The sequence below is a fragment of the Eumetopias jubatus genome, unplaced genomic scaffold, assembly GCF_037043125.1.
Source record: "Eumetopias jubatus isolate StellerSeaLion01/CBP00866 unplaced genomic scaffold, mEumJub1_p1.0 scaffold_16, whole genome shotgun sequence".
In the NCBI taxonomy this organism is placed as follows: Eukaryota; Metazoa; Chordata; class Mammalia; order Carnivora; family Otariidae; genus Eumetopias; species Eumetopias jubatus.
Window position 1 is genome coordinate 69,987,915 of NW_028274822.1, and position 25,659 is coordinate 70,013,573.

The 25,659-nt window shown below is 58.9% G+C and overlaps 1 protein-coding gene across 1 annotated transcript; it reads right to left on the reverse strand.

Moving 5' to 3' along the window:
- Nucleotides 1–80: 80 nt before the first annotated feature.
- Nucleotides 81–22,853, reverse strand: SMTN (smoothelin). Its single transcript, XM_028124785.2, has 21 exons — nucleotides 22,734–22,853; nucleotides 20,859–20,989; nucleotides 15,916–16,064; nucleotides 15,439–15,532; nucleotides 15,266–15,344; nucleotides 15,073–15,170; nucleotides 13,873–14,193; nucleotides 13,712–13,784; nucleotides 13,015–13,086; nucleotides 12,413–12,934; nucleotides 12,043–12,215; nucleotides 8,824–8,976; nucleotides 8,663–8,738; nucleotides 7,188–7,352; nucleotides 7,028–7,090; nucleotides 6,743–6,809; nucleotides 5,261–5,434; nucleotides 4,952–5,069; nucleotides 4,226–4,377; nucleotides 3,100–3,265; nucleotides 81–168 (listed from the first exon to the last, which is right to left on the reverse strand). Exons 2-20 carry the CDS (start codon nucleotides 20,907–20,909, stop codon nucleotides 3,121–3,123), a joined length of 2,745 nt encoding a protein of 914 aa, XP_027980586.1. The 5' UTR covers nucleotides 20,910–20,989; nucleotides 22,734–22,853; the 3' UTR covers nucleotides 81–168; nucleotides 3,100–3,120.
- Nucleotides 22,854–25,659: the final 2,806 nt, after the last annotated feature.

The window sequence follows — 25,659 nt, forward strand, 5'->3', positions numbered from 1 at the left end:
CCGTGCGGGCAGGGAGGCTAGACATTCTTGCCTCGCAGGCGCAGCTCGTGGCGCCGCAGGTGGTTGTAGAGCGACTGCACGTAGGTGAAGACGCACTTGGGGTCAGGCTTCTTGCCCATGATCATCATGTCCTCCACCTCCACCAGAGGGACGCAGTCCACCAGCATCCTGCAGGGAGGGGGCACGGGGTGGTTGTCAGCGCCAACCCCGCCTCCTGCGGCTACCCTCTACCTGGAGGTCTTTTCACTGCTTGCAGCCTGTTGGTCTTCCATAAACTCCAGATTCTTGATTGACTGAAGGGGTAAAAGCCTTCGGGGAAGACAGGAAACCCCAGGCCCCACTCACCGAAGCCTAGAAGCATCACTATGGGGAGCCAGGCGAGGCAGGTGGAGGTGCAGATGGGAGAGGAGCACCATGCTCCATTCCAACTCTGGGCACGGCCGCGTCTCTACCCCTAGCCCGGGGGCGGGGGGGAGGGGGAATCCTGCCTCCAGACTCCACCCATGTTCTCTCTGGAGGGCCACCTCCTACACACGCTCAATGGCACACTCCAGCTGGCACAAGCCTCTGGGCTGGGCCATTGGATCCAGTGGGGCCTTACCAATGGGAAATCTTTCTCTGCATTAAGGACCCGCCCCTGTAACCCTCTGTGCCCTGGATTATCTCTCAGATGCCTGGCCTGGTACCTCCTGCAGAGAGGCCCGGGAACCCCTGTCCTTGCACCAGGGGACAATCCCACTACATAAGACGGAGGACAGCGAGTGTGTGTGTATGTTGCGGGGGGGTAGTTCTTTAACCCTTACCACCTGCCTTGGCTAGAGCAGGGGAGGCAGACGAGGGTCCCAACCAAAACAGCCAGGACCATCTACAACATGCTCAAGGGTGGGACCGCCCTTCTGTCACCCTCCAGAGTGCTAGCTGTACTTTACAGATAGGGAAACTGAGTCACAGACCAGGAGTCATGTTTCAAGCCCCATAGCTTAGCAGGTGCAGGGCTGGGCCTCTTGGGACTCAAGCACCCCAGCCCTGGCTGCTGACACCTGCCTGGAGCCATCTCCTCACTCTGGAGTCAGTGGGCGGCAGCATCTGACAGCCCCAGAGCTCTAAAGTTGGAGTGTGCTCCTTGGCTCCATTTCCCCTCCTCTCCCAAAGCAAGACCTCTTCTGCCTTGCTCCCTCCCATGTCCATGTTAACTGAATTTCCTTCGGCAGGGAAGGCATAAGGGCAGGAATCGTTCCTATTGCCAACACACCAAAGGGCCCAGGACTACCTCCTCCCATCTTGCACCTTCAAGGTCAAACCTTGGGACCATGGTAGGGCTGGGGCCTACTCCCAGCTCACCTGGACTCCTTCCTGGAAGCAGCTTGGGAGGCAGGAGACCTCTGTTTCAGTCCAGGCTGTACCCCTGGTCAGCTGTGTGCGCTAGATAAAGCTCTGCCCTGTTCTGTGACTCAGTTTCTCCATCTCTATAGCAACAAGTTCTCTGCCTCATTGGAGACCTTGGGAGCACTTAGGATGAATGAGGGGGTGTCTGACTCTGTTGCTGATGTGCTATGTGCCCTTGGGATCATGTCTGCCCCAGGCTGGATTCATTTCCCTGGCTATACTATGGGGAAAGAGGCAGCCTCTCTCTGCATCTTCTTCAAGCTGTGGCTATCACCCCAGGGATCCCGGGCTCCCCAACGTGGAGCTCCCTCCCGCCTCTGGTGTCTTCCCTGGAGACCTTATAAAGCCATTGTTTACACTGGGGCTCACAGCGCAGGGCTCCAGCTGCCCCAGTGACAGGCCAAACACAGGGCAATTCGAGCAGCAACGTGGCTGAGTCACACTTTCCAACTGGATCAGGGCTGGGTTGGCCCCTCTCCTTCCAGGCCAGCCTGCTCGGCAGCAGCTCTTAAGTCCATATATGACCTGGACACAGAACCAAGCCCATCCTCCCCTCACCTGCATGGCTTCTCTGGGTATATGTGTGCACATGTGGGCTGCCCCCGACATGGCTCCAGGCCCCAAGGGGCATCTGAGTGCACGGCTAGCTCTGCCCCTGACTCACATTACTTTGGGCAATCCCCTTGCTCCTTCTGAGCCTTTGTCTTTTCTTCTCTCTACACAACAGGTGGGAAAAGTGATGGGGTAAGGAAAACAGCCGCTAAGTGGGGAGTCTGGCGTTCCGGCTTCTGGCCCTGTCTCTGACCTAAAACCTCCAGGACGCTGAGCCACCTTTCTCCTTCTCTGAGCAGCTCGTCTGGAAGGGACAGTTCGCTCAGGACCTGAATTCTCTACTGTGGCCCTGAGGTGAGGTGACTAGAGAGAAAATGCCAGAGCTGCTGTAGAGATCCAGAAACATCTTCCTGTTACACTGGCCCCACTCTTGAGCTCTCCAATGAGTGTGGCACCAACAGATCCCCAGTGCCCAAACTGGAGGCCTAGCAGATTCCTTGAGCCTCCTTCTCTCTCCCTAACTGGATACATCAGGAAGCCTGTCCAGTTTCTTATTAAGCTGCTTCAGCTATCTAGCCCATTCCTTCCCTCCCTATCCCTCATCCAGGCATTGTTCTAGAATGCTAACCAGATCACATACATCCCTTCTCTGTTTGGAAATCTTTTATGACTCTCATCCTCAGGAGGAAGTTCAAGCTCCTGTGGCCCTTTCTCCCCTTCCTACCCGGACTAAACTTCCTTCCCTTCCCAGGTGTGCCATGCTCTCTTTCCCTCTCGACCCCAGCCCCGTGCATAGGCTCATCCCTCTGCCCGGGACTCCCTTTCCCTCCTTTATCCTGAACTTGTCATTCAGATCCCAGCTCGGTTTGCACTTTTTTCAGATAGCTGTCCTGGGCCTGCAGGCCGGCTCAGGTGCCTCCTCTGGGGTCCCCTCCTGGGCTTGCTCCATCTCAGTCCTACTCATGTGGGTCATCACCGCCCCTTTAGAAGAATGGTCTTGCCTGCTAGGCCCCAAGCTACCAGAAGATCGGGCCATGTCTGGCTCCTTCCGGCTCTTCTCAGGATCCTGTTGCTTCTCCCACCCACCTCCCTGGTCTCTCTCTGTGCCCCTCTGAGCAGATTCCAGCATACAGCACAGGTGGGCGAGGCAGCATTTCTCACCGTGGGGCCCCTGAGCAGGGGTTAGGACTTTTTGGTTTTTACCAGCCCCTTCTGGACCAGACAGCGGTAGAACTCCTGGATGTACGTGTACACGCACTTCCAGTCAGGCTCTCGAAGCCGCACCATGTCCTCTGTGTCCAGGAGCTGCGGGCAGTCCGCATGGGTCCTGGGGAGGGTAGGGGGCCGGGAAGGGGCAGGGAGGGAGGCAGGGCCCAGGAGAGGAAGAGGGGGAAGAGGCAGAGAAGAGAAAGGGGAGGAGAACAGAGAGACACACACATACACACACACACAGAGACAAGAGTTCAGTTACGTTCTCAGTGCTGCAGTCGGCCGGCCCCCCCGCATGCCCCTTCCCCATTGTGGACGTGCCGCTCACTACCCATCACTAATGGTGTGCGATGCAGACGGGTGGGGGGCCAGACCAGTCACAGATGCAGAGAACTCTTGGGGCAAGCGAGAACGGGGTGTGGGGCAATGGCGTTGGCACTGAGGTTGGAGAGGAGGGCTGTGCCCCAGGGAGGGGGGGTGAGGGAGGCGTGAGAGGAGGTGGGGGAGGGGGAAGAGGAAGAAATCTGGGGGAACCAGAAAGAGAAAAGGAGAAAAGGAAAGACAGATGGAGGGTGCTGAGGGTGAGGTGAGCAGACGGGGTAACGATTCCAAAGTGGAGGGCTTGCTGATGTCCTATATAAGCCTCTGGCAACACCTATATAGGCTGGGCGGGCATGGTGCCCGGGGCCAGGAGCCTCCTTTTGGAATCTCCAGCCGGGATCCCGTGGGAGCAGGAAGCTCTGGTGATAGTGGGAGGAGAACAGGACAGAGAAAGGGAGAGAGAGAGGGAGGAGGGGGCAGAGGGAGGATGGAGGGGATATGGACAGGGCCACCTGGTGGGCCTTGGCCGGGGCTGGTAGGCGGCCGGCGGCTCCTTCGTTCCGGCGGGCACCTGGCACGCTCAGCGGCGGGTGGGCAGGGTGGAGAGGACAGGGGCTTTCTGGGGAAGGGGGGATCTCAGCCGCTGTCTGACAGTGCAGCTGGCCAGCTCTAAGGGGCCTTGGGGCAGCTGGGCCTGGCCCAGATGCACAGCCCCAGATGCCCAGCTGACACCAGCAGGGCTGGGGCCCACACTTACTCAGCAGATGAGAAGGCCACCTCGAAGTTCTGACGCCGGTTCTGCGGGCTGAGCTGCCCATAGTCGAAGGCCTCGGGGAAGAAGTTGTGCACCAGGGCACAGAAGGCCATCCCATCACTCCAACTTGAGGAGAAGTTCTGGATGTCCACGTGCTATGTATGGGTGGTGGAAGGATTGGTCAGCTTCCCCATTAACTTCTATGTCCCCAGCGTTTGGCATTCCAGACGTAGGGCAACTGGGGTCAGAGAGGCCCTGTAGCTTTCCCAAGGCTGCACAGCGGTTGGGCAGTGGGAACACGAGCATCCTTCAGTTGAGTTTGTCAACTCCCACGTCTGCTACGTATAGGCACAGAGCAACCAGGAGGCCCAGCACCACCCAGCTAAGACCATGATCATGCCTCCCTCACTCCTTCCCTTACTTATAGAAATTTACCCGGCTCACCCACTCCCATTTCCAAGAGCAATGAGGGGGGACTCCAAGGGTGAGGTCTGGCTCTGAACTGGGCCCCCATTAGGCCCTGCCACTTAATCACTTATTCTGGAATCTAGGGCATGTTGTGTGTCCTCTTTGAGCCTGTTTCCTCATCCCAAAAGAGGGCTTCCATCCTCCCTGCCAGGCACGGGGGCTGTGAAAAGCACAGGGTGTGAGAAGGAGTTCTGCAGAGCTGCGGGGTGGGGGTTGTGGGGAGAAGAAAGAAGCTAGGCTGCCTGGCCTCATAGAGCTCACCTCATAGCCACGCGTCTTGGCTCGGCACCAGTCCAGCAACATCTGCTTGATGCTGTTAGCGTTGGGGACCCCAAAGCTGGTGGAGCGCTGCACGGCTGCGCGGGGTCCACCAGGGCTGCTGCAGGGGCGCGTGGGGGTGGGTGGTGGTGAGGGTAGGCCTGGTCACAACACCATAGGGGACGCTGCCTCCGCCCGCCCATCCAGCCGGTCCCAGGCCCCGCCTTCCCCGTCCTTCAGGCCCCTCCCAGCACAGCTCCCAAGGGGCCTTCCCGTTTCTGGCCCCGCCCAGCCACGCCCCCTGCTACTCACCCCGCGGCGCCTTCCTTCTCCAGCTTTTCAATCATGGCCTTGCGCGCCTGGGAGGCCGAGGTCTTGGGAAGGCTCTGCGCCTTCATCAGCTCTTTCTTCTTCTCTGCCTGGCGTTTCTCGAGTGCCGCCAGGCTGCCGGGCCGCGGGCTGGCGTCATCCTCGCGGTCAAAGATGCTGGGGGGTGGGTAGGGAGGCGACTGTTAGGCTCCTCCTGAGCCTCGACCCCCACTTGCCAAGGGAGGGGTCTTGTTGTACCCTACACCCTGCGGTATATCCACCACCGGCAACACAGGTCAGCAGGGGAAGCGTCCTTATCACACCCATTTTGCAGAGTAGACTGAAGCTCAAAGGACAAGAAGGTGGGAGCCACTCTTTTCAACAGACTTGGCCCCTGGGGAGTTCTCTGAGAAGGCTCCTTCTCTGATCAAGTTACTAGGTGAGTTCAGATTCTGGGCACTATCAACTAATAATACCCACCAGCATAATCAGAATGATGGTAATAATAATAGCTCATATCTATTGAGACTTTCCTATGTGCCATTTTTAAACTTAACAAGGGGAGGGGCGTCTGGGTGGCTCAGTCATGATCCCAGGGTCCTGGGATCGAGCCCCACATGGGGCTCCCTGCTCGGTGGGAAGGCTGCGTCTCTCTCTCTCTCACTCCCCCTCGCTTGTGTTCCCTCTCGCTGTGTCTCTCTCTCTCAAATAAATAAATAAATAAAAATCTTAAACTTCACAAGGGAAGGGAGGCCTCTGGCCTCAGGTTTCAGAGGTAAGGGATTCAGCAGTGCAAGAACTTGAACACAGGTCTTTTCTGACTCAGAGTTCTTTTTTTTTTTTTTAAAGATTTTATTTATTTATTTGACAGAGAGGCACAGCGAGAGAGGGAACAGAAGCAGTGGGAGTAGGAGAGAGAGAAGCAGGCTTCCCGCTGAGCAGGGAGCCCGATGCGGGGCTTGATCCCAGGACGCTGGGATCATGACCTGAGCCGAAGGCAGACACTTAACAACTGAGCCACCCAGGCGCCCCCTGACTCAGAGTTCTTGAACCCCTCTGGTTCCCAGCCTGAATTCTGATCCTACCAGCCCCGATATACTTTGTGGGATGGAGATGTACTCCTCCCTCATGGAATAAGGTGCAAAAGTGCTCTGTGACATGGAACGTGGTCTGCAGACACTGGGAAGGGGCAGGGCCACCAGGCAGCTCAGTGGCAGGCAGTCCTCTCTACGGGCTCAGTGCTATCACTGCCACTCAGAGCTGGGAGACCCTGAGCAAAACTCTGGCCTCCCCAGTGATGTGGTTGAGGATTAGGTGAGATCGCAAGGGGACCAGGAGTGGCCTGATTCCTGCTCTGACTCTCCCTGACTGTATGCTTATCACCTTCCAGCACCATGGTCTACCCCTCTGTAGAATGGGTGTGCAGTGAGGTCCCATGTGGCTCTGACTCCACGTGGTCAGGGGATGATGGGTACCTGTGCTCACCTGCCCATCTTCTTGGATGATGACGAGGAGAAGGTCTTGGTTTGCACCAGGGTGCTGCTGCCACCATCTACAAGAAAGGGGAAGAGGAGCAGGGTGAGGGCTTTGGCTGGACGTCAGGAGGTAGGGCAGGGGGCTGTGGGGGGGATGGTGGTAGCCACAGGCAGAGAAGAGAAAGTGACTGCTGGACAGAGAGACACACAGATGAAGGTACGGAGAGAGAGCTTGAGGAAGAGTCTGAGGAGGTGGGCAGGCAGGCAGGCACAGGGCGACACCAGGCGGCCTTACTCTCCGAGCGCCTCACAAAACTGGACTCCACTGTGGTGGTGCGGGCCGTCCGTGTGCCATCATCTGGAGGGGCAGGGGATGAGAGGAAGAATGTGAGGCATGGGGCCAGTGGGGTGGCTATATTCCACCTGGAGCCCTGAGCCCTGTTTGGCCCCCTTACTGGAGTGGACGAGCCGCTCAGTCTTGGTGACAGTGCTGACAGCTGAGCCATCGGCTGCTCTCTGGCTGTGCTGCATGGTGGTCTCAGTGGCTGTGTTGCCACGGCCCTCCCCTGGCCGGGCCCGTGCCTCTTGAAGCCGCCGTTCCCGTTCCTTGTCCCGCTGGTCTGGGCGGGGGGTGGGGGGGATGCCCCATGCATGCCCAGAAGGGCCACCCATCACCCACACAGCACATATGCATGGGCACACAGGGCACACAAGATGGGGTGGAGGGCAACTTGTTAGAAATGCTGAAGACACAGGAGACAAAGGCCTTCTCTAGGAGTAGCTGAGGGTGAGGGGAAAGCTATAACTTGGCGGGGGCGGGAGGCGGGGTGTGGTGTGTGGCAATGGACTCAGGCAGAAACAGGGAATATGGACGAGCTAAACTCAAAGGGGAAGTATTTGGATCCAAGAAGGGCGTTTCTATGGGAATGAGTAACTTATTCCAGAGTGAATATGCAGATCTAGGGAGGAAGTAGCAGAGTTCAGGGAAGAAGCTGAGTGAGGCTAGTAGCTGAGTGGGTCTTTTTTTTTTTTTTAAGATTTTTTATTTATTTATTTGAGAGAGAATGAGAGATAGAGAGCACGAGAGGGAAGAGGGTCAGAGGGAGAAGCAGACTCCCCGCCGAGCAGGGAGCCCGATGTGGGACTCGATCCCGGAACTCCAGGATCATGACCTGAGCCGAAGGCAGCTGCCTAACCAACTGAGCCACCCAGGCGCCCTGAGTGGGTCTTTAAATGGGCCTTAGGTGGGAAAAGAGCAGCTGGAGGAAGATTCTGGGCACTATCTAGATCCAAGGAGGGAGTAACTGGAGGTACCTGAGAAGTAATTCAATACAGGGAAAGAGTGGTCAGGAGAGAAGATGGCAAAAGGGGTAAGTGGGCCTAAAGAAGTAGGTGGGTGGGCACAGGGGCTAGGTGGTCATCAGTGGGGCCTGGAGGAAGCAGTCAGATTCAGCGAGTATCTAGAGCAGCAAATGAATCTAGAAGCTGAGGGAAAGAATAGCTGGGTCCAGGAAGTGCTCAGGGAAGGGGAAGCTGGGTGGCGGGCAGAGGCTATGGTGGTCATCAGTGGCTCTCAAGGAGAGAAAAGCAGCTGGGGGAAGGAGTATTTGGATTCAGGGAAGGAGTAGTCGGCAGCACTTGGGGAAGCAATGGGATCCAAGGAGGAGTAGCTAGGAAAGGGAGTAACTAGGTCTAGGAAGGAGAGGAGAAGCTGGTTGGGGATGGTATAACTGGGGTAACCAGGGGGAAAGAAGGGGCTAGGGAAGGGAGAAGCTGGATCCAGGGGGAAGGAGGTAAGGGAACATCTGGGGCTAGAGAAGCTGGGTAGGGCAGTTTACTGAACTAGAGTGTCCATGAATGGACCCCAGCGTAAGGGGAGCAGCTGGGCAATGGAACAGCTGGATCTGGAGTGGGGCAAGTGGCTCTCTACCTCTCTTCTTTTGTCGGAGCTCACGTAGTGCAGCCCGGATGAGCTTCCGTTCCTCATAGTCTGTCGTCTGATCCAGCTGCAGATAGAACCCGTCATTACCCACCTGCTGGCTGCTGGTTCCTGCCCCCTGCCAACCCCTAGCCCACCAGATCTGGCCATACCATCTTGTCCAGGATGCTTTCATCCTCGATGGCCATAAGCTCCTCAGCGCTCAGCGGGCTCCGCCTCTCTGGTGCTTTGGTCACCCGGGTTTGCTCGGCGCCATTAGCCACTTCCACTGCTGCAGAGGGGGGCTCTACTGGCTCTGGCTCCATCTGCAGGGTGGGGAGAGGGCGTGGATTTTAAGGAGGGGTGTAGAGGAAACCAACCATGCCCCCAATGGACAGGGGACCAGGCCCTGGGTCTGTGGGCACAGCCTTAGAAATATCCACCAACTGGCCAGACTGCCCACGCAAGGACGGTCATATTGTGGTCAGACTCAGGGAAGAGGCACTGATAGCCTTGCCATAGGGCTTCCCATCTACCCGGAATGGTGTTAATACAATTAGCAGTGCCAGCACTGGTGATTTTCATTTGGTATTAAGTGTTGTATAAACACTAGGGATTTTACTGTCCCTATTTACCATAAGGGAAAACTGAGGCTCAGGGTAGCTGCATGACTTGCCCACAGTCCTTCTGTAAGTGTGATGTAGCCTGGGGTCTGAGCTGAAGGTAGCTTAACTTTCTGCTACTTCATTCCCAGCCCCCTCCCAGGCAGGCTGTGCTCTGTCCTGGCAGTTCCCAAGGCCTGGGTCCTCCTGGGCCAGTGCCCAGGCAGCACATGCCAAACACATACACACATACACACACACACCCCAAAGGGGCTGGACCAGGGCCCTTGGGCTCCTGACCAGGTGTCCGACTGGGACTGCTCAGAGCCAAGTCCTCTCTGAAGCCTGCCCCTGCTCCCCCTAAGGGGCCTGCAGCCCCAACCTAGCACCCTACCCCTCCCAGGCCACCTTCCAACCACTTGCGGACAAGCCCCCAGCCCAATTATCACAGCCCCTCCCCTCCTGGCAGGGCCTCTCTGTCTGCTCTGAGGGTAAGGAGAGCCAAAGTAGCAGCTGCTTTAGGGAGACTCAGCCTGGCTGGGGCAGAGGAGGGGTGGGGGTGGGGGCTGGGCCCTAGCCAGGGGCCGCTGGGGCAGCCACCAGGCATGCCTCAGGGCCAGGAGCCTGGCACCCTCTCGCCTGAGTGTTGGAGCACTGGCATCCCAGTCCCTCTGCACATAGGTTAAACTGAGGCTCAGAGAAGGTAGTGGCATAACTTAAGGCCCCTCAGCAGAGGGAGAACCCACTCAAAACCACCCCCCCCTTCCCCAGCCCATAGGGACTTACGAGACTGCCGCTGCAGGCAGGGCCAGCAGAGGAGCGGCGGCGGGTGCTGAAGGCAGGCGGGTGGGCCACGGGGGTCCCGGCATCCTCAGCCGCCTGGAAGAGGGCCTCAGGATCGGCAGCAGCCAGGAGCAGCTCACTGGGCTCCAGCTCAGGCTCAAGGTCAGGCACAAGTGGGACCCCCAGCCGCAGGCTCAGCACCTCCACCTGCCTGCCCAGTGCATCCAGCTGCCGGCTCAGTGCTGCCGTCTCCACCCGCAGCTCTTCAGCTGCCCGGGCCATTGGCTCCATGGCTGAGGCTACTGCCTCAGCCGCCTGGGTCACTGCCGCCCGGCCTGCCTCAGCCACTGCCCGCAGCTCCTCCAGCGCCAAGCCCAATCGCTCCTCAAGGGCTGCAGCCAGCTCAGACCCAGGCCCTGGTACCCCTGGCATGGTGATGGCAGGGGCTCTATGGTGGGGTAACGAGGGGCACAGTGGTAGGGACAGTTGCCTCTGGCTGGCAGTGTCAGAGTCTTTGCAGCTGGCCTGAGGGCGAAGGCAAGGGCAGTGGGCCTGCCCCGCCCCTGCTGGCCTCCCGGCCTCCCAGCCTGCCACCCGCCAGCTGAGGCTGGGGCCCAAATAGAAACCTATTCTGGGCTCCCTGTGGAGGGGGCTGTGGGGGAGGGGTGGCCTGCCCAAGCAGGCAGACTGCCAGGCCTGGCCCTGGCCCTGCAGAGATCACAGACTGGCAGTACAGAAATGCTGCACAGGTCCTGAAGGACTACCTAGGCCACAGCCCCATGCCCCACAGATGGGGAAATCAAGGCAGGGAGCAAGGAATGGGTCTGCCTGGGCCACCATTTAAGGATCCAGTCTGCCAGACTCCAGAGCCTGCACTCCTTTGCCTTTAGGCCATGCAGTTTTAGAAAGCCTTGAACAAATGGGGGAAATGGAGGCACAGAGAGGCGGGACTTTGAGCAATCTGCTATAACAAGTGTCTCGTCCCTAACATAAATATTCTCTGGCCTGCCTGTGGCCCTGGGATCCAACCACAGATTTTGAGCACATTTTAGGCACTTTTCTGCTTTCCCTTGATTCTAGATGGGGAAACTGAGGTGAGCTGGTGGTATCAGATGCAGAGCTCACGGTTGTACCTCCCACCCACCTCAAGGGCCTCGGCCACCATCCCCTCATTCTCTTGGCAGAGAGCAGTTAGGTCCTGCTCTGCAGGGGAAAGGGTGCTTTCTTGCCCCCACCCTCTCCCAGTCACCCCCGAGAAGGCTCTAGCCATCTCACCTCAACCAAAGTCCCATTCAGTCCCCAGTGCAGCCCAGAGGACATTACCTGGGCAGCCGGACGGCCCACTGGGGATTCCTTCCCCAGCTGAGCTCCCAGCCAGCTGATCCCAGGCTCAGGAATGAATAATGGAAGGGTGCAGCGGATTCAGTTCTCATGGCACCTGCTAGGCTGCTGCCTCACCTGATCGGCACCCCTGCCTGTCCTCCCATCAATGCTTCTGCTCAGCCCCTGAGAGATGTTGATGCAGATGGTAATCACTAATCTCCAATCTTCTAAGAGGCCAGGCTGATCTTGGATGAGATCAGCAGCTTTACTTCTTGGGGCTGAGGCTCAGTTTGGAGTAGGAGCAGGGGCACTGAGACTACCACAGGAAGAGGGGGCAAGCCCTCATCACCACCCTCTCTGAGCTTCCATTTTCCCATCTGTTCATTAGGAATGAACCAACCAATTTTGGAGTAAGGACCAGAGATCGGCACGTGGGAAGCCTGAGGCCAGTACAAAGTAAGCTTCTGACACACCTAGTGGGCGATACAGACCCTAGTCTGCCCTTAACTCTGCCACCAACTGGCTCTGGACTGTAGGTAGCCACCTGCTCTGTCTGGGCCTCAGTTTCCGTGTGTGTGCAATGGGGGAGGAGCAGAGCCAGAGGAACCCCGCTAGCCCTACAGGCTGAAGCAGTCTATATAAGATTGATGGATCGTGAGGCTGGTGGGGTAAGGAGGGGCTCACCTTAATGCTGCGGCCTCCCCGACTACCGGGGGAGGCATGGCTGAAGCTGGTGACGTGAGTGACGCTACCCAGCTGGGCCAGGGTCCCAGGGCTGCTGATATGGGTGATGGTGCTCTTGCCCCCACTGCTGGTGCTGAGGAGGGTGGGAGGCGCCCGTAGCCCCAGCGTCAGTTCTGGAGGGGGAGAAGGGCTCCTGTCAGATCAGCTGCAGTGAGGGCGATGCCAGCCAAGGTTAATGGTGCCCCTTGCTCCCAGCACACCCTTTGGAGACACCCTGAACCCTGGCCACAGCACTTGCCCTATGTGTAGAGCTGGGTGGCTGGCTGCAGGCACTCATCCCCAGCAGTGGGGAGACAGCAGGGAGGCCTACCTGCCCTCTGGTTGCCTGTGGGCAGCAGCACTCGGCTAGTGGATGCCTGGCCACGGCCATCCTTGATCTCGATGGTGAATGTGGTCTTCATACTGGCCCCTGGCTCGGCAGTGCCGACAGGCACGGGAAGCGGGGCACTGGCCTCCTCTGAGCGGGCCACGGGCCCCCCTGCTCCGTTTTCAAGGGGCCTGGCAGCCAAGCCCCGCCCCCTGGGGCCCTCCTCCCCGGGGCAGCTCTGAAGCTGGGCCAGGGGCCTGGCTGTTCCTCGTGGCTCCTTGCTGAAGCGGGAGGAGGTGGCACTGGGGCCCCGTGAGGAGGAGCCACTGGAAGAGGAGGCAGGGGTAGTGCTGATGTGGGAGGGGCCCAAGAGTCTTGTGGGGGTCAAGGGACCCAGGGCCAACCCGGGTGGACCATCCTGGAGCCCAGCAGCCATAGGAGAATCAGAGGTGAACTTGCGCACACGATCCCGCACGGAGCCGGCCCGCTGGAATGGGGAAGGTCCACTGGCAGGGGTCGGGGGTTCTAGAAGGGGTAAGAGGGCTATCAGTGACTTGGTGGGACAGGGACTGCCCTGAGTCTACAGTAGTGGGAACAGGTAGTACCTCGGTTCTGGGCTGGCTGGCGGGGGCTGAGCACGGACAGGGAGCGTTGGCAGGGACGGGGTCCAGACAGGTCTGGCAGTTTGGAGAAATGGTGGTGGCCAGGTGGGGGAAGATAAAGGAGATGTGGATATGGGGGTTCCACCTCTCACAGTTCTCTCCTCCATACCACCTCAGCCTTCCAACCCCTTCCTGTACCCCAGCCTCCCCATCCCGTCTTGTACCTCCTTAGCTCCTGGCCCCCCACTCAGCTGTATCTATCTTATAGGCTCCTCCTTCTCCTCCCACACTGACCCTAGGATGACCTGGACACTCTTGGGGGCTGGGGCTAGGGCTTGGGCTGGAGGAAGGGTGCCCAGATCCTCCCTGCCGATGGGGATGGGGGACCCCCCCCCCCCCCGGCCAGTAGGCCAGGACTGCCCATGGCCTCAGCTGGGAGATGGGCGCACTCCCTTATTGGGGAAAAGAATGTGCCTGAGGCCCGTTGCCTTTCAAGGCTGTGGGGAGGCCTCTGGCCATGGGTTGGGGGGGGGGGTGGGTTGGGGGGGGCGGGCCAGGCTGGGGGTGGGGACACTTCAGGGCAGTGGGAGGAGTGTCAGGGACTGCCTAGCCTTGAAGAAGCTGAAGCTGTCTAGGCACTAGAGCCCATTTTCCAGACACGGAAGGGGAGGCCTGTAGCTACCCCTCCTGGGACCCTCACCTGCTCTCTTTGTATTGGAAGGACCTTTGGTGGGGCCTTGGACAGCTGGGGGCTCTGTGGGGCCAGGCAGGAGCTGCAGGGGAGACATAGCATAGGCAGGGCCTGACTCCCAAATCAAGGAGCTCACCTGCCTGGCATCCCTGTCCCTCATCCACACTCACCTTGCTGACCACCTGCCTCTCAGTGCTGGGGGTGGCTGGTGCTTCCTGGGGCTCAGGACTGGTGGCCCTGGGTGGGCTGGAGGGTGCCTCGGGACTGCCCACAGCCTCAGCAGCAGGACACTGGGCCTCAGTAGGCTCTAGTGGAGGCTCAGGAGAAGCAGTGGTGGGTGAACTGACGGGTGAGGCAGGTAAGCTGGGTGTGCCCCCAGGTGGGGCCCGCAGCAGGAGTGTCACCGTGGTCACATCCCGGCTGGTGCCCTGGGGGGTTGGGGTTGGTTCTGGGACCTCTGCCTGCTGCTCCTGTTTCTCTGGCTCTGGCACCTGTGGGTGACCCACGGGTTGCAGCCAAAGGCTCCCCAGGCTGTCAGGTGCCCAGGGCAGGGCATGAAAAGCAGAGGGGCTAGGCATAGCTTCCTGTGGGCACACCTGCACATGCATGGACACCGATCCTCACTTCCCAACCTCCTGGCACTGCCTAGTGGAGGGTAGTTCAGAGAGGACCAGATCCTATGCCAGGGGTTGGGGATGAAAGGAGACCTGCTGGGGACTCCCGGCCTTAACAGATCTCTGGAGCTGAGGCCCCAGAGCCCTGATCCTAGCCTGGCTAATCAGTGGGTATGTCTGTGGGGGTAGTCCTTCAGGGACTGGGACCCAGCGGCCTCTGCTGGCCACTTAAGGAATCTACACAGCTTGACCACACTCCCTGGAGAACAGTCAACTCTGTGAACAGTGTTCCACCAGTCAGCTGGGGTGTGATAGGTAGGCCCTGATAAGCCAAAGTCAGGATGTGGGCTGTTTGGATAGGGAGGGACAGCCCTCAGGATGGGTTTAAGCTGGGGAGGTACCAGGGTCAGATCTGCATTTCAGGGAGATTGCATTAGCTACCGAGTAGAGGCTGGATGGCCATGGTGGGTGAGAGGGGGGCAGCAGGGTGATAAGGGGAGACACACTCGGGAGCATTATAGACAAGACGGCTTTGGGGGGAAGGTCTGGGTAAATGCAAAGTCTAGACTGGGGGACATGTGGCCAGAAGTAGCCCAGGAGAGTAGGCAGGGGCCTGAGATAGAGCCCTAGTGTCCCGCCCCCCCCCCCAACCCGGGTCAAGTACCAGCCTAGCAAAAACACACAGGTGCTCTTTGCTGCTGGCATCCATGGGCACAGGACACTGGGCTACGCTCCCACCCTGCTCACCTTCCTTACCTCACACCGTTCCAGCCTCTGTGCTGCCCGCCCCTTGCTCTCCTCTCTTGAGCCACTGTTGGGACGCCCGCTGCACAACCTCCCAGCCAACGTGGCAGCTGGAAAGGAAGGACAAAATGTCAGGTGCGTGGCCCGGAGGTGCTGTGGGGAGCATGCAGCAGGGCACAGAGCGGGGCCAGGGCAGGGCACCTACCCTCGATCTCCTGGGCCCTTATGCGGCGGATGGCAGCTCGGATCAGCTTGCGTTCTTCATACTCACCGGCACCTCGCAGCTGGGGATGAGAAGCAGGCCACAGGTGCTGGACTGCGGAGGCCGGCTCCTCACCTGCCCCGCCGCCCCAGCCCCTGCCCTGGCCTGGGCCTCACCAGCGCGGTCAGCTCTTCCACATCATTCATGGACTCCAGCCGCCCTGCCAGCCGCGCCAGAGCAGCTCGCTGCTCCGCCTCCTGCTGCTGAGAGCTGCAGGGACATCGGGACTATAACCGCCACTGCCGTAGCCAAGTCATGGAGGATGTGGGCTGAGGGGAGGGGCCAGGACAGGGTACCCAGAACCCTGACAGAGGGGCAGGGAGCGGTGCACCCCCTCTGGCTCCCCACTGGCACATGCCTGCCCATGTCCGTGAGCACTAAAACCACAGGCTCAGACGTGCTGTCGACACAGGTGTGTCCAGGGCCCCGTGACCAGCGAGTGGTCCGGGCCCACATTCATCCCGGTGTATTCCAAATGCCGGCCTGTACTGCCATCGGCACACCCAGATGGGCGGCAGACACAGCTGTGCTCATGCCCGCCTGCACAACGCCAGCCTCCTCCCACCTGCATGACCAACGCCCTGGCCACTCACTGCAGCCAGTTCTCCTTGTTGTCCTGCCGCTCGGCACGGAAGCGCTTGGATGCCAGGGCCTCCTCCTCACGCTGCAGCTCCTGCCGCTGCAGCTCCCGGATGGCTGAGCGGATGCGCCGCCGCTCTGCCAGATCCGCTGTGACCTCCAACTGTGGGGCGGGCAGGGGTGAGGGGCGAGTCATTTTGGCTGCCAGGGTGGAGGGCGGGCACCAGCGGCCCACAGCTTGGCCTGGGCCACAATGAGTGGTCTGTCTCTACTCTCTCTGCCACATGCCTGTCACGAGCCTGCCCTCCCACCCACCCAGGGTCTCGGGGAGACCCGGCTCATGGAACCAGAGCTCCTGGACAGGCCGCTGGGCACTGTGGTTTACAGAGCGGGTGGCCAGCAACTGCCCACCCGGGCCAGTTGCCAAGCCAGGCACTGCTTCCTGAGATTTGACTCCTGTCTCAGAGTCCTTCATCAAATCCCCAAGAGCCTGGGAGTCAGGAGGAGGGAGGCCACCCTATGGGCTCCTAACAGGGTCCCTGGGAGAGGAAAGGGTGATTAGGGCAGCTGGAGTCCACCCTGTGAGCAAAGAAGATTCTCATGTTCTGGTCCCAAAGCACTACAGCCTTGCTGGGGGTAGCAGCCTCATCCACACTGGACTGATGGGAAAACGGAAGCAGAAGCAGGTGCTCAGGAGTCCTAGTTTCTTGCCTGGCTGGGGGCTATTTCTTTCCCCCTGTACTGACCCAATCCTAACCACCATCAAAGGGACCAGGGCCCAGAGTAGGAGGGTCAGTTCCCCAGATAGATAACGCAGCTGCACTAGGGTCTACCCAGGCCCTAGAGAGGGTATCAATGGGGGGACAGGTGCTCTCACCAGCTTCTGGGCCTCTCAATCCCTGGGAAATTGGAGGCGGCTGGTCTAACCAGGCTCAGGAAAGGGCACCTTCGCTGGGCAGAGTCAGCCAATTCTGTTGTGCCCTCCCCCCCGCCTCCCCGGTACCTCTCCCCACTACAGTCTGTGGCTCAAGAAAGAGAGGACTGGCCTGGAGAAATCATTCAGGGGTAGGGTCCAGGAACCCTCTACCTCCTTCCTTATAGCCTCCTCCCCAATCATTCCTTCCTACTCCAGGATGGGAGGCCAAGAAGTGATGGGGATAGGTTTCAGCAGGGTGTATGGGCTGGCCCAATCTGCCATCAGGTCACTTGTCCTAGTCTGAAAAGAGTAGGGGGAGAGCTCTGGAGGACAGATCCCTCCATGGTTCCTTCAGCCTCCACATTTCTGAGGAGCTATGGGAGGGTCCCTTGAGGCACAGGCCAGAACCCCCAGCTTGCTCCAGCCTCAGTCCACGCCTGGCTGGGTGGTCAGGAACATGTCCTTAACCAATCTGTGTCTCGGTTTTCTTATTTGCCAAATGGAACAATGGCTCCCACCTCAGGGCAGTGGGTGGGGATGGGGTCAGTGACTTGGGGTCCCCCTGCATAGCTGTGCATGCAGTAAACATCACCCTCTCCTTGGTTCTAGCCGCTTAGGAGGAGAGAAAGGCAAGGGTAAATGAGTACAAGATACAAGACATCAGTAACATTTATTGAGACCCTAAATGACAGATCCTGCACTGAGCCCCCAGTCTGTCTTAATCTCACAGAAACCTAGGTACTTTATTACTCCTCTCTGACAGATGAGGAAACCGTGGTTCAAGGGGGAGAAGTCATTTGCTTACAGCCAAATGACCTGAGCCAGGATTTGGACCCATGTTTCTCTGACTCCAGGGTCAGCCTTGAGCTGAAGATAGCTCTGTTGCTAGGGTCTGTCTGCCATGGTGGGTACCTCAAGGACCTTGGCACCACTGTGTAAGGAACCCTCTCTAGCCTGGACTAAAGAGAACTATAAAGGGGGCCTATTATAGCAGAGGGAGGGAGAATGAGGCTCACCTTCCCACCCTCCAGGCCTGGCCTCAGAACTAGAGCTTTCTGTGGTACACTTGGAGATTGTGGACAATCCGTGGGACACTTGGTGATTGAGGGGTCAACTGGTTCAGTCCCCCTGTACAGAGGGTAAAGACGCTAAGAGATGCAATGACTAGCCCTCTGTCTCCTGGGTACCCCTTCTGAATGCCCTGGGTTCCAGAGATGGGGTTCTTGTCCCTAAAAACAGCCTGATGTGGAACCTTGGCTACCTCTGCAATCCCTAGGAGCCTCACTGTTCCCATCTGGAAAAGAGGATCCTCCGTCTGATCCCCCCACCAAATGAGTGGAGCGGGGCTGGGGGAAGGACAACCTCATTCCACTGGTCATCCCCAGCATGACCCTATCCTTTGGGCCTGGGTATATTGTCTGCCCACAGTAGCCCTGCTGTGTGGCCTATGTTCCCCGCCCTTTCAAGCCCCACCGTTGTGTGTGGAGGGGGCTGTGGGAGGGAGGGAAGGAAGTACAAAGCGCCATTGTCCACCAGAAGGAAGGGGAAGGGGATAGGGCGGTTTCCGAAACTGCCCAGTGACATTCTCCCGGGAGGAAAGAGGGCACTTCCTCCTCCTTGGGGGCCGGGTCTCCGGGCCTTTCTGTCCTCGCTGCTGGGGAGTGGGGGGTGGGGTCTGGCAGGCCCCGGCATCTCTCTGGGACTCAGTCTCCCCACGAGCACAACACAGAAGACTTTCCAGGCATTTCCTCAGTCCCAGCTCCTCCAGCTACCCTGGGAGACCGGCCGGCAGTGGAGCGAGGCCTCGCCAGGGGGCGCCGAAGGCCCGCAGGCTCCGGAACCGCCCGCCCTCCCAGGGCACGGCCTCTCCCGGGCCGCCCCGAACTGGGCGCCCGGTGGGGAGCCCGACAGGAAGCCCCCAGCCACCGCCTGCTTTAATGTCTCCGGCTACGGAGAGGAAATCAAAGTTCATAGCACTTAAGCGGCTTCCCTAGGTCACCCAGGTAGTGAGCGTCGGAGCTTGAACTCGAACCCGGGACCGAGGCGGAGGGCGTCCGGGTATGTGGCGGAGGGACACGCGGCGTGCCTGTCCCCAAGTGCCCCCATCCCACGCAGGCACCCCGCCCCGTCCTCAGGAATGTGCGGGAGCGTAGGCCGGAAGCGGCTGCCCGGGTCCCCGAATCGGCCCAAAGCCGGGGCGCGGGCCAGCTTTCCCTTATAAGGCCCGGCCCCGCGGGGAGGAGCCCGGTTTGGGACGCCCCCGTTCTTGCCACCAGGCCGGCGGGAGCCAGGCCGGCGCTCGGGGCGGGGACCCTCGGCAGTGCCGGGGCGAAGTAATGGCGGGCGCCCCGGCCGTGGAGGAACCGGTCTGGGAGTGGGAAAGACCTCGCGCGGCTTCGCTGTCCAGGGACGAGGGGCAGCGTCTAGTCAGTCCTTTCCCAGGGAGGGGGCGGGGCTGGGCCGACAACAGCTACTGCTTTGGCTCCTTCTCTGAAATCCCACATGGGGTGGGGGTTGGCGACTGGAGAACCCTGAGCCTCACAGTGGACCCCTCAACATGGAGATGCCCGGAGACCTGGCTTTCTTTCTGGAACCCTCTGCCTCTACTACCCCCAGCTGACTTCCTGAGGGGAGGTCGAGTTGATGTGGGTGGGAACCGCTGAAAAACCAATGGGGCACACAGCCGGCTGTGGCGGTGGCAGACACCCAAAGAGTCTAAGGGGCTGGTCTGAGGGCACACAGGCTGACTGCCTTGGGTAGGTCATGGCGGTACGGGCCACTGCCCAGTGACCCCTGCCTCCAGAAGAATGGTATGGGGGTGGGTAGGTCAACTAGCCTTCCCCTAGGGAAGGTAAATCTTTAATCCCCATTCCTCTGGCTGCTCACCCTCACAAAGGTAAAGGGCTGGTGGGGGGCAGGGCTCTGGCCCCTCCTCCAGTTCAGTAGCTCCCTGCCCTTGATAGTGGGCACATGTCTGCCCTGTGGTGTTGCCCTACAGCCTTTCAAATGTGCATGGGGATGGGTGGGCTATGGTTAGATAGGGCGCTCAAGAAGCTGGGAAAAGAGTAGGCCTATTCTTCCACTCTAAGATCTGGGCCCATGCCTCATCCTATCCCCATGTCAGCTCTAGGGCCTAGATATATGTTTGCACAGATCTCCCCCTCCCATTTTACAGGTAAAGAAACTGAGGCTCAGAGAGGGAAAAAATGACAGAGTTTACAAGGGCCCCCAAGGCCTTTCCCTCTTTATGGGATCTTCTGGCTTTGAGTTACCCAAGACTTGGTCCCCCATGGCCCTCTTTGGGGTTTGTTTGGATCCTGGCACATCCTCTTTGTGGCTGGGGGCCCTCGGGGAGGTGATTTCACCTCTCTGAGCCGCAGTGCCCTCCTGGCTTTTGGAGCTGCTGTGGTCACAGCTTCTGTGAGATGGTCTAGCAGCCAGCCTGACCCCTGCTGTGCCCTGGCACTTTTTTCTAAGATTTATTTATTTATTTTAGAGAGAGAGCGTGGGAGCAGGGTGAGGGGCAGAGGGAGAGAGAGAATCCTCAAGCAGACATCCTGCTGAGCGGGGGGCCACATGCGGGACTCAATCCCAGGACCCTGAGATCACGACCTGAGCCAAAACCAAGAGTCTGGGCCACCCAGGCGCCCCTGTGCCCTGGCATTTTTAATCACTGCTGCTACTATTATCATTATGGCCAGCCTCCAGGGGCGGGCACTGCCCAGGCTGTTGCTTGGAAGAGCAAATCTAGCCTCCCCACACCTGTAGCTACACATGGGCGAGTCCTCAGCAGTTACTGTTTAAACAGGTGGTGGCAGTGGGGGGTTGGGAGGGACCAGGCCTTAGCACCTGGCATGGACAGGCACATGCTACTAGGTCCTCTGCATCAGCCATGCATAACAGGCTTAGTCCTGTTCCCCTGAGCCCTCCTCCTGCCCCCTCCTTTCACCCCGCCTCTTGTCAGCTGAGAGGTAGCCTGGACAGGCCCTGCCTCTGACCTGGCTTGCCTGTCATCACAGCAGGGATGAACAGGCCACTTACCAGCTTTCGCAGGGCTCCCTCGTCCAGACCGGCTAAGGCCTCATCCGCCATCTCGCTGGCCCCTACCTCTGTCCGTCCCCTCCTGGTGAGATCTCCAGTGCCTGTGGCACCTGACACCAGCTCAGGGAATTCTGCAGGAGACAGACATGAATTAGGCCTGCTGGGGCCTCTGGAAACCACAGGCACTTGGGCTCTGTGCCTCAGTTTCCCTCTCTAACCCATGATCATCTGTTGGTGTCCCATCCTTGCTACCTGTGGCCCCTGGCTGGGAGTTCCCCTCTATCCTAGGCTGGCATGTTGAAAACTTAACAAACCAAGGGGGGGAGTCTCTGGTTCCTGCCCAGCTAACTTGATGCCAGAGGCTGTGTGGCCTAAACTGGGCTCTCTCCCTGTCTTAAGCATCAAACAGGGAGAGTAGAGACCTGGATTAAGAAGGCCCACCACAGCCTGCTCACCACCAGGGGGTGCCCGCCAGACTCCAGTTTCCTGCCCCACCCACCTATCCCCAGGGCCTGCCCAGTCCCCTCCCGGACCAAAAGCTGAGTCTCTGGCTGTGGGCTGTGCCCATATCCAAATCCATGCTGCCACTACCCTTCATTTCCCCAGGTGATTTAATCCACTGGAGGAAACATCCTGTCTTCCAGTTCTTGACCACAGCCCTCTATACACACCCCTCCCTTCTCCCCTTCCTACCCTCCCCCTGATGCCAATCGTCTAGACCTCATGAAGCCAGGTGTCCCGACACCCAGCTCCTCCTGCCAATTTACAAACTTAGAACTGAATTTCCCAGCTAGAATGGCTTTCAGAACCTGATCCGTCCAACCTCTGGATAGGCAAAGTGAGGATTGAAAAGGGCCGGGGATTTGTCAGAGGGGTAAGCCTCCCAAAGACCCAGAGGGCAGGGATGGATTTAATCAAAATCTTGGCCACCTCTGGCTCCTGAAGCCCCCTTCCAAAGTGCCCCTAGGGGCTCAGGTCACTCCCTCTTGCCCCATCACTGCCCATCATGGCCCCCTAAATCCTGGCCCAAACTTCCAGCTCCTTTCTTCTTTTTTCAGCCCTCATGTCTTTATGGAATTTGAGGGACCACAGCCTGACACACCATAGGTGCTTAATGTATGGGGACTAAAATGGTCCCAGGATTGCCCCCCCACCCCGTGTTGATTCATCCCTCAGTCATGCCTTCCCCCTCCCCAGAACAGTCACTTGTCGAGTCACCCCATCCGGTGAAGGGGTCTGGTGGGGTGAAGGGCGTCCCTAAGCCGCAGTTGGGGTTCTTCGGACCCTGCCTGTTCAAGTGGCGGCTTGCCTTTCCCATCCCCTTAGGCTTGGATGGGTGTTAACCACCCATCTTCCCTCTGTTGGGGTCCTTGCCTCTATCTACCTACTTTGGGGTAATCCCCCCGAAGTGCCACTCAGCAACCACCAGACTTTAGGTTCTGTGGACACTCTGAGTTCCCCCATGTCTCCTGAGGGGCAGGGGTCCCTAATGCGAAAGTCAGAACGCCCGGGGGACTATAGGAAGTGTCTTTCTCCTTAGGGACTCCCGCCGCTGCCCCACTTCAGTTCCAGGGCTCTCTGTCACACACACAGTCTGCGGCCCCCGGGGATTGAGAAAGACCTCAGAGTAATGTGGGACGTTCCCCAAGGTGCGTGCCCCCACAGACCAGGGTCCCTGGGGGTCGTGGAGCCTCCTGGAGGTCCGTGGGTGGTATCCTTTCCCGCGGTCTAGAACCTTATCCCATGGCTTAGAGCCTCAGTGGATGGGAGGAAGCTCCCAAGCCTGGGAGTCCCAGAACCCCTGTCCAGATATCCGCGTTCCACCGCCAGGACCCGTAGGGGGTCCCGGTGCCTCCCAGAGGCCTGCACACCCACCTCTCAGTCCGGCCCACCGTTCGGCGCGGGCTCAGGCTAGGTCTCTTGGGATCCGACAGAGACTAGGAACGGTCAGGCGGAAGGCGCCGCAACCGGGATCCCAGTCCCCCTCAGCAACCGTCCCCGAGATTCTGCAAGCACCGCCCGTCCAGCCGCGCCAGCCTCCCTGCCCGCCCCGCCCCGCGCCGCCGCGCCAGCCAGTCCTTAGGAGGGTCCCGCCCATTCTCGTGCCCCATTGGGGAAATTCAATTTGACGGCCACGCCCCCACGTCAGTCCCGCCCCACGCGGGCCGTGTTGTAGGGGATCATAGTCTTGGGGCCACTACCGCTGCGACCTTGGCTGGTTGGGCAGGCATCGGCAGGAGGACGCAGCTTCGCATCAAAGTCAGGGAGGGCGCCCAAAGCCGGGGTAAGTGGCCCGGGCTCGTCCAACTCGTGGAGTCTTCAGAACAGCCCCTCTCCGCCCTCCTCTTTGTTCGTGAAACCTTGTCCCTTCCCCCGACTCCGCCCCCTTCTCGCGTTAGCGTGTGGGCTTGGCTGCGGACCAGGCTGCTTTCGGGACACCTGGTCCCGGCCACCTCAGAGCGGGGACTGTGACCGGCAGCACGTCGACCCTATGTTGGTGCATCTCAAGGAGCATCTCAGGTGGATCAGGATCAATCACAACAACCCTTCCCCAGTCAACACACCTTTGGACTGACGTTGCCTTCATATGTCATGCTTTTCCTTCCGAGCCCCTCAGGGTTCGCCTCTGGTTGCGCTAGACTCCTAAATAGGGAATACAGAGTACAGGCTCTCATTCAATAAATGGGGAAAACTGAGGCCCGGAGAGGGCCAACATGCCCAAGACAACACCAGGAGTCAGCCAGGGGACCTAAGAGCTCAGATCCACTAGGGAGGACGGCCCGCAGTACCTCGTGCTGGAGGCCCAGGACCCTCCCACCGACTCACAGTTCCAGGGTCATTGGACCCTACCTGTTCAAGGAGCCGGGGAGGTGGGGTCTGGAGTCCTGTCTGTCAAATAAAAACAATACCAACTCATTTATTTTGTACTTGCCATGTACCAGGTATAAAATCCCTATAACAACCATTTGAGCCCAAGGTTACTGTCCCATTTTACAGTTGAGGACAACAGCTGATAGGTAATGGAAATGTAATTCATCCCAGCATCTTTTGAGCCCAGAATTTGCTTTTACCCACTGTGATATGGGGTAATGGGGAAGTGGTTTCAGCCTATTGCCCCAGCAGAGCCCCGCTGCCCTGCTGTCCAGATCCTCTGTGACGACCGCCCAGCCACCCCACCTCACCCGCATCTAGAGAGAGGGCCAGTACACTCCCAGACTTTTTTAAAAGGTGTCATCTTATTTAATCCCCACATCCCTGAGGGGTGGTTCCACTTTACACAGGAGAAAATCAAGGCACAGAGAGGGAGGAGACTTTGAAGGTCACACAGGAGGAGCAAACAGACCCCGGTTTTGGAGGCCATGGCTCCAGGTCCCCTTCTTCTGGGAGGGTCCCATGTAGGCCCTCTCTACTTGATCTAGATGCCATCTTATTTACCAGAACGAGGGGCACCGCTCTCCAAGGCTAACTCGGTCCTACTTCAAATTTCGTGCTGCCCTGGGAACGGTCGATTGGGGTGGGGCACGCCTAGGTTACCTGGGATTCTCAGGGCCTGCCTGTGTGGCGGCTGGCGGCTCCAATGAATAGCTTGCTTCGTGCTAGCCCCGCCTCCCGGCCCCGCAGGCTGGGAGGAACCACACAGGTGAGTCTGTGCCCGCGGACTTAATATGTCGCACACGCGCTCACCAGATCTTAGCCGTCCGGAAGAGGTGCGTATGTCCCTCCCTAACCCTAACCAGGTCTTGACGGTACGGAAGAGGTGCGTAGGTCCCTCCCCGCAGTCAAGCCCTCAGGGCTGGGAACCTCCTCCAGACCTACCGGCCTCTTTCTTCCTCCCTGCAAAGGGTGGGGCGGGATGACGGTGGTGGCAAAACAAAGATCAAAGGGTAGCCGGGTACAGTGCCGGGAAAGCTTTCAGCCACAGCCCAGGAAGGAGTAAACATCCCACGAGGAGGGCCTGCCTCCATCTTGCTGCCTCTAGGTTGGGGGAAATCCTGGAAGACTTCTCAGAGGAGGTGATTTGAAAACTGATTCTTGAGAAAGGGTGTGAAAAAATCCATGACACAGAGAAGATGGGGAAAGTCATGGAAGGGAATTTGTGGCAGGTGAATAGTATGAGTTAAGGCCAGGAGGTTTGTAAGTAGGAGAAGGAGGAGAGATGTGTTTTGGATGAAGCAGGAAATGGAGACGGGGGTGGGCCCTGAATCCCAGGTGAGCAAAGTGCACATTATCTTAGAGGCATTGGGGAGACCAGGCCTCAGTCTATCCATCTGTAAAATGAGGGGATTTGACTGGCCTGTTTCAGGCCTTCCCGAGGCAAGGGGCTATAACAAAAAGGGTCCAGATTCCTCCAGGTCCAGTCCTGGACTGGTAGAGCGGGGAGTGGCTGGAGCAGCTCAGGGGCCAAGGGTAATATTTTGCTCCAGTGCCTGAGTCTGAGAATAAATATTTTATCAAGCTGGCAGCGCTAGATCCCTGAATCACCCTGGCTTCCCCTCCCTCCAGCTAGGGTCCTGCTGAAAGGCAAGAGGGGTGATGGGTCTTAGCGCTGGCTCTGCCCCAGGCAAAGTTTTGGTCCCTTCAAAGCCTCAGGTTTCTTATCTGCACAATTATGGCCTGAGCTCCCTAATCCCTTTCCCCCCTAGACTACGCAACATAAAATCCCAAGACTTTCAGGGAGACCCCACCTTGGGGTGTGCTCACAAGCGGCTGTGAGGCCAGCCAAGGCCTGAACCTTGGGCCTATGAGGGAGTCCGGGGGCTGCTGGGTGCGGGGTGGAGCGGAGGGTTAGACATAGGTTGGA

Coding starts and splice junctions, on each gene's coding strand:
- SMTN (XM_028124785.2), bottom strand. CDS start 20,909: ATGGCGGATGAGGCCTTAGCCGGTCTGGACGAGGGAGCCCTGCGAAAG. Junction 15,171..15,265: donor AAGGGCCCAGGAGATCGAGG/GTAGGTGCCCTG, acceptor CTTCCTTTCCAG/CTGCCACGTTGGCTGGGAGG. Junction 8,739..8,823: donor AAAGCATCCTGGACAAGATG/GTATGGCCAGAT, acceptor TTCTATCTGCAG/CTGGATCAGACGACAGACTA.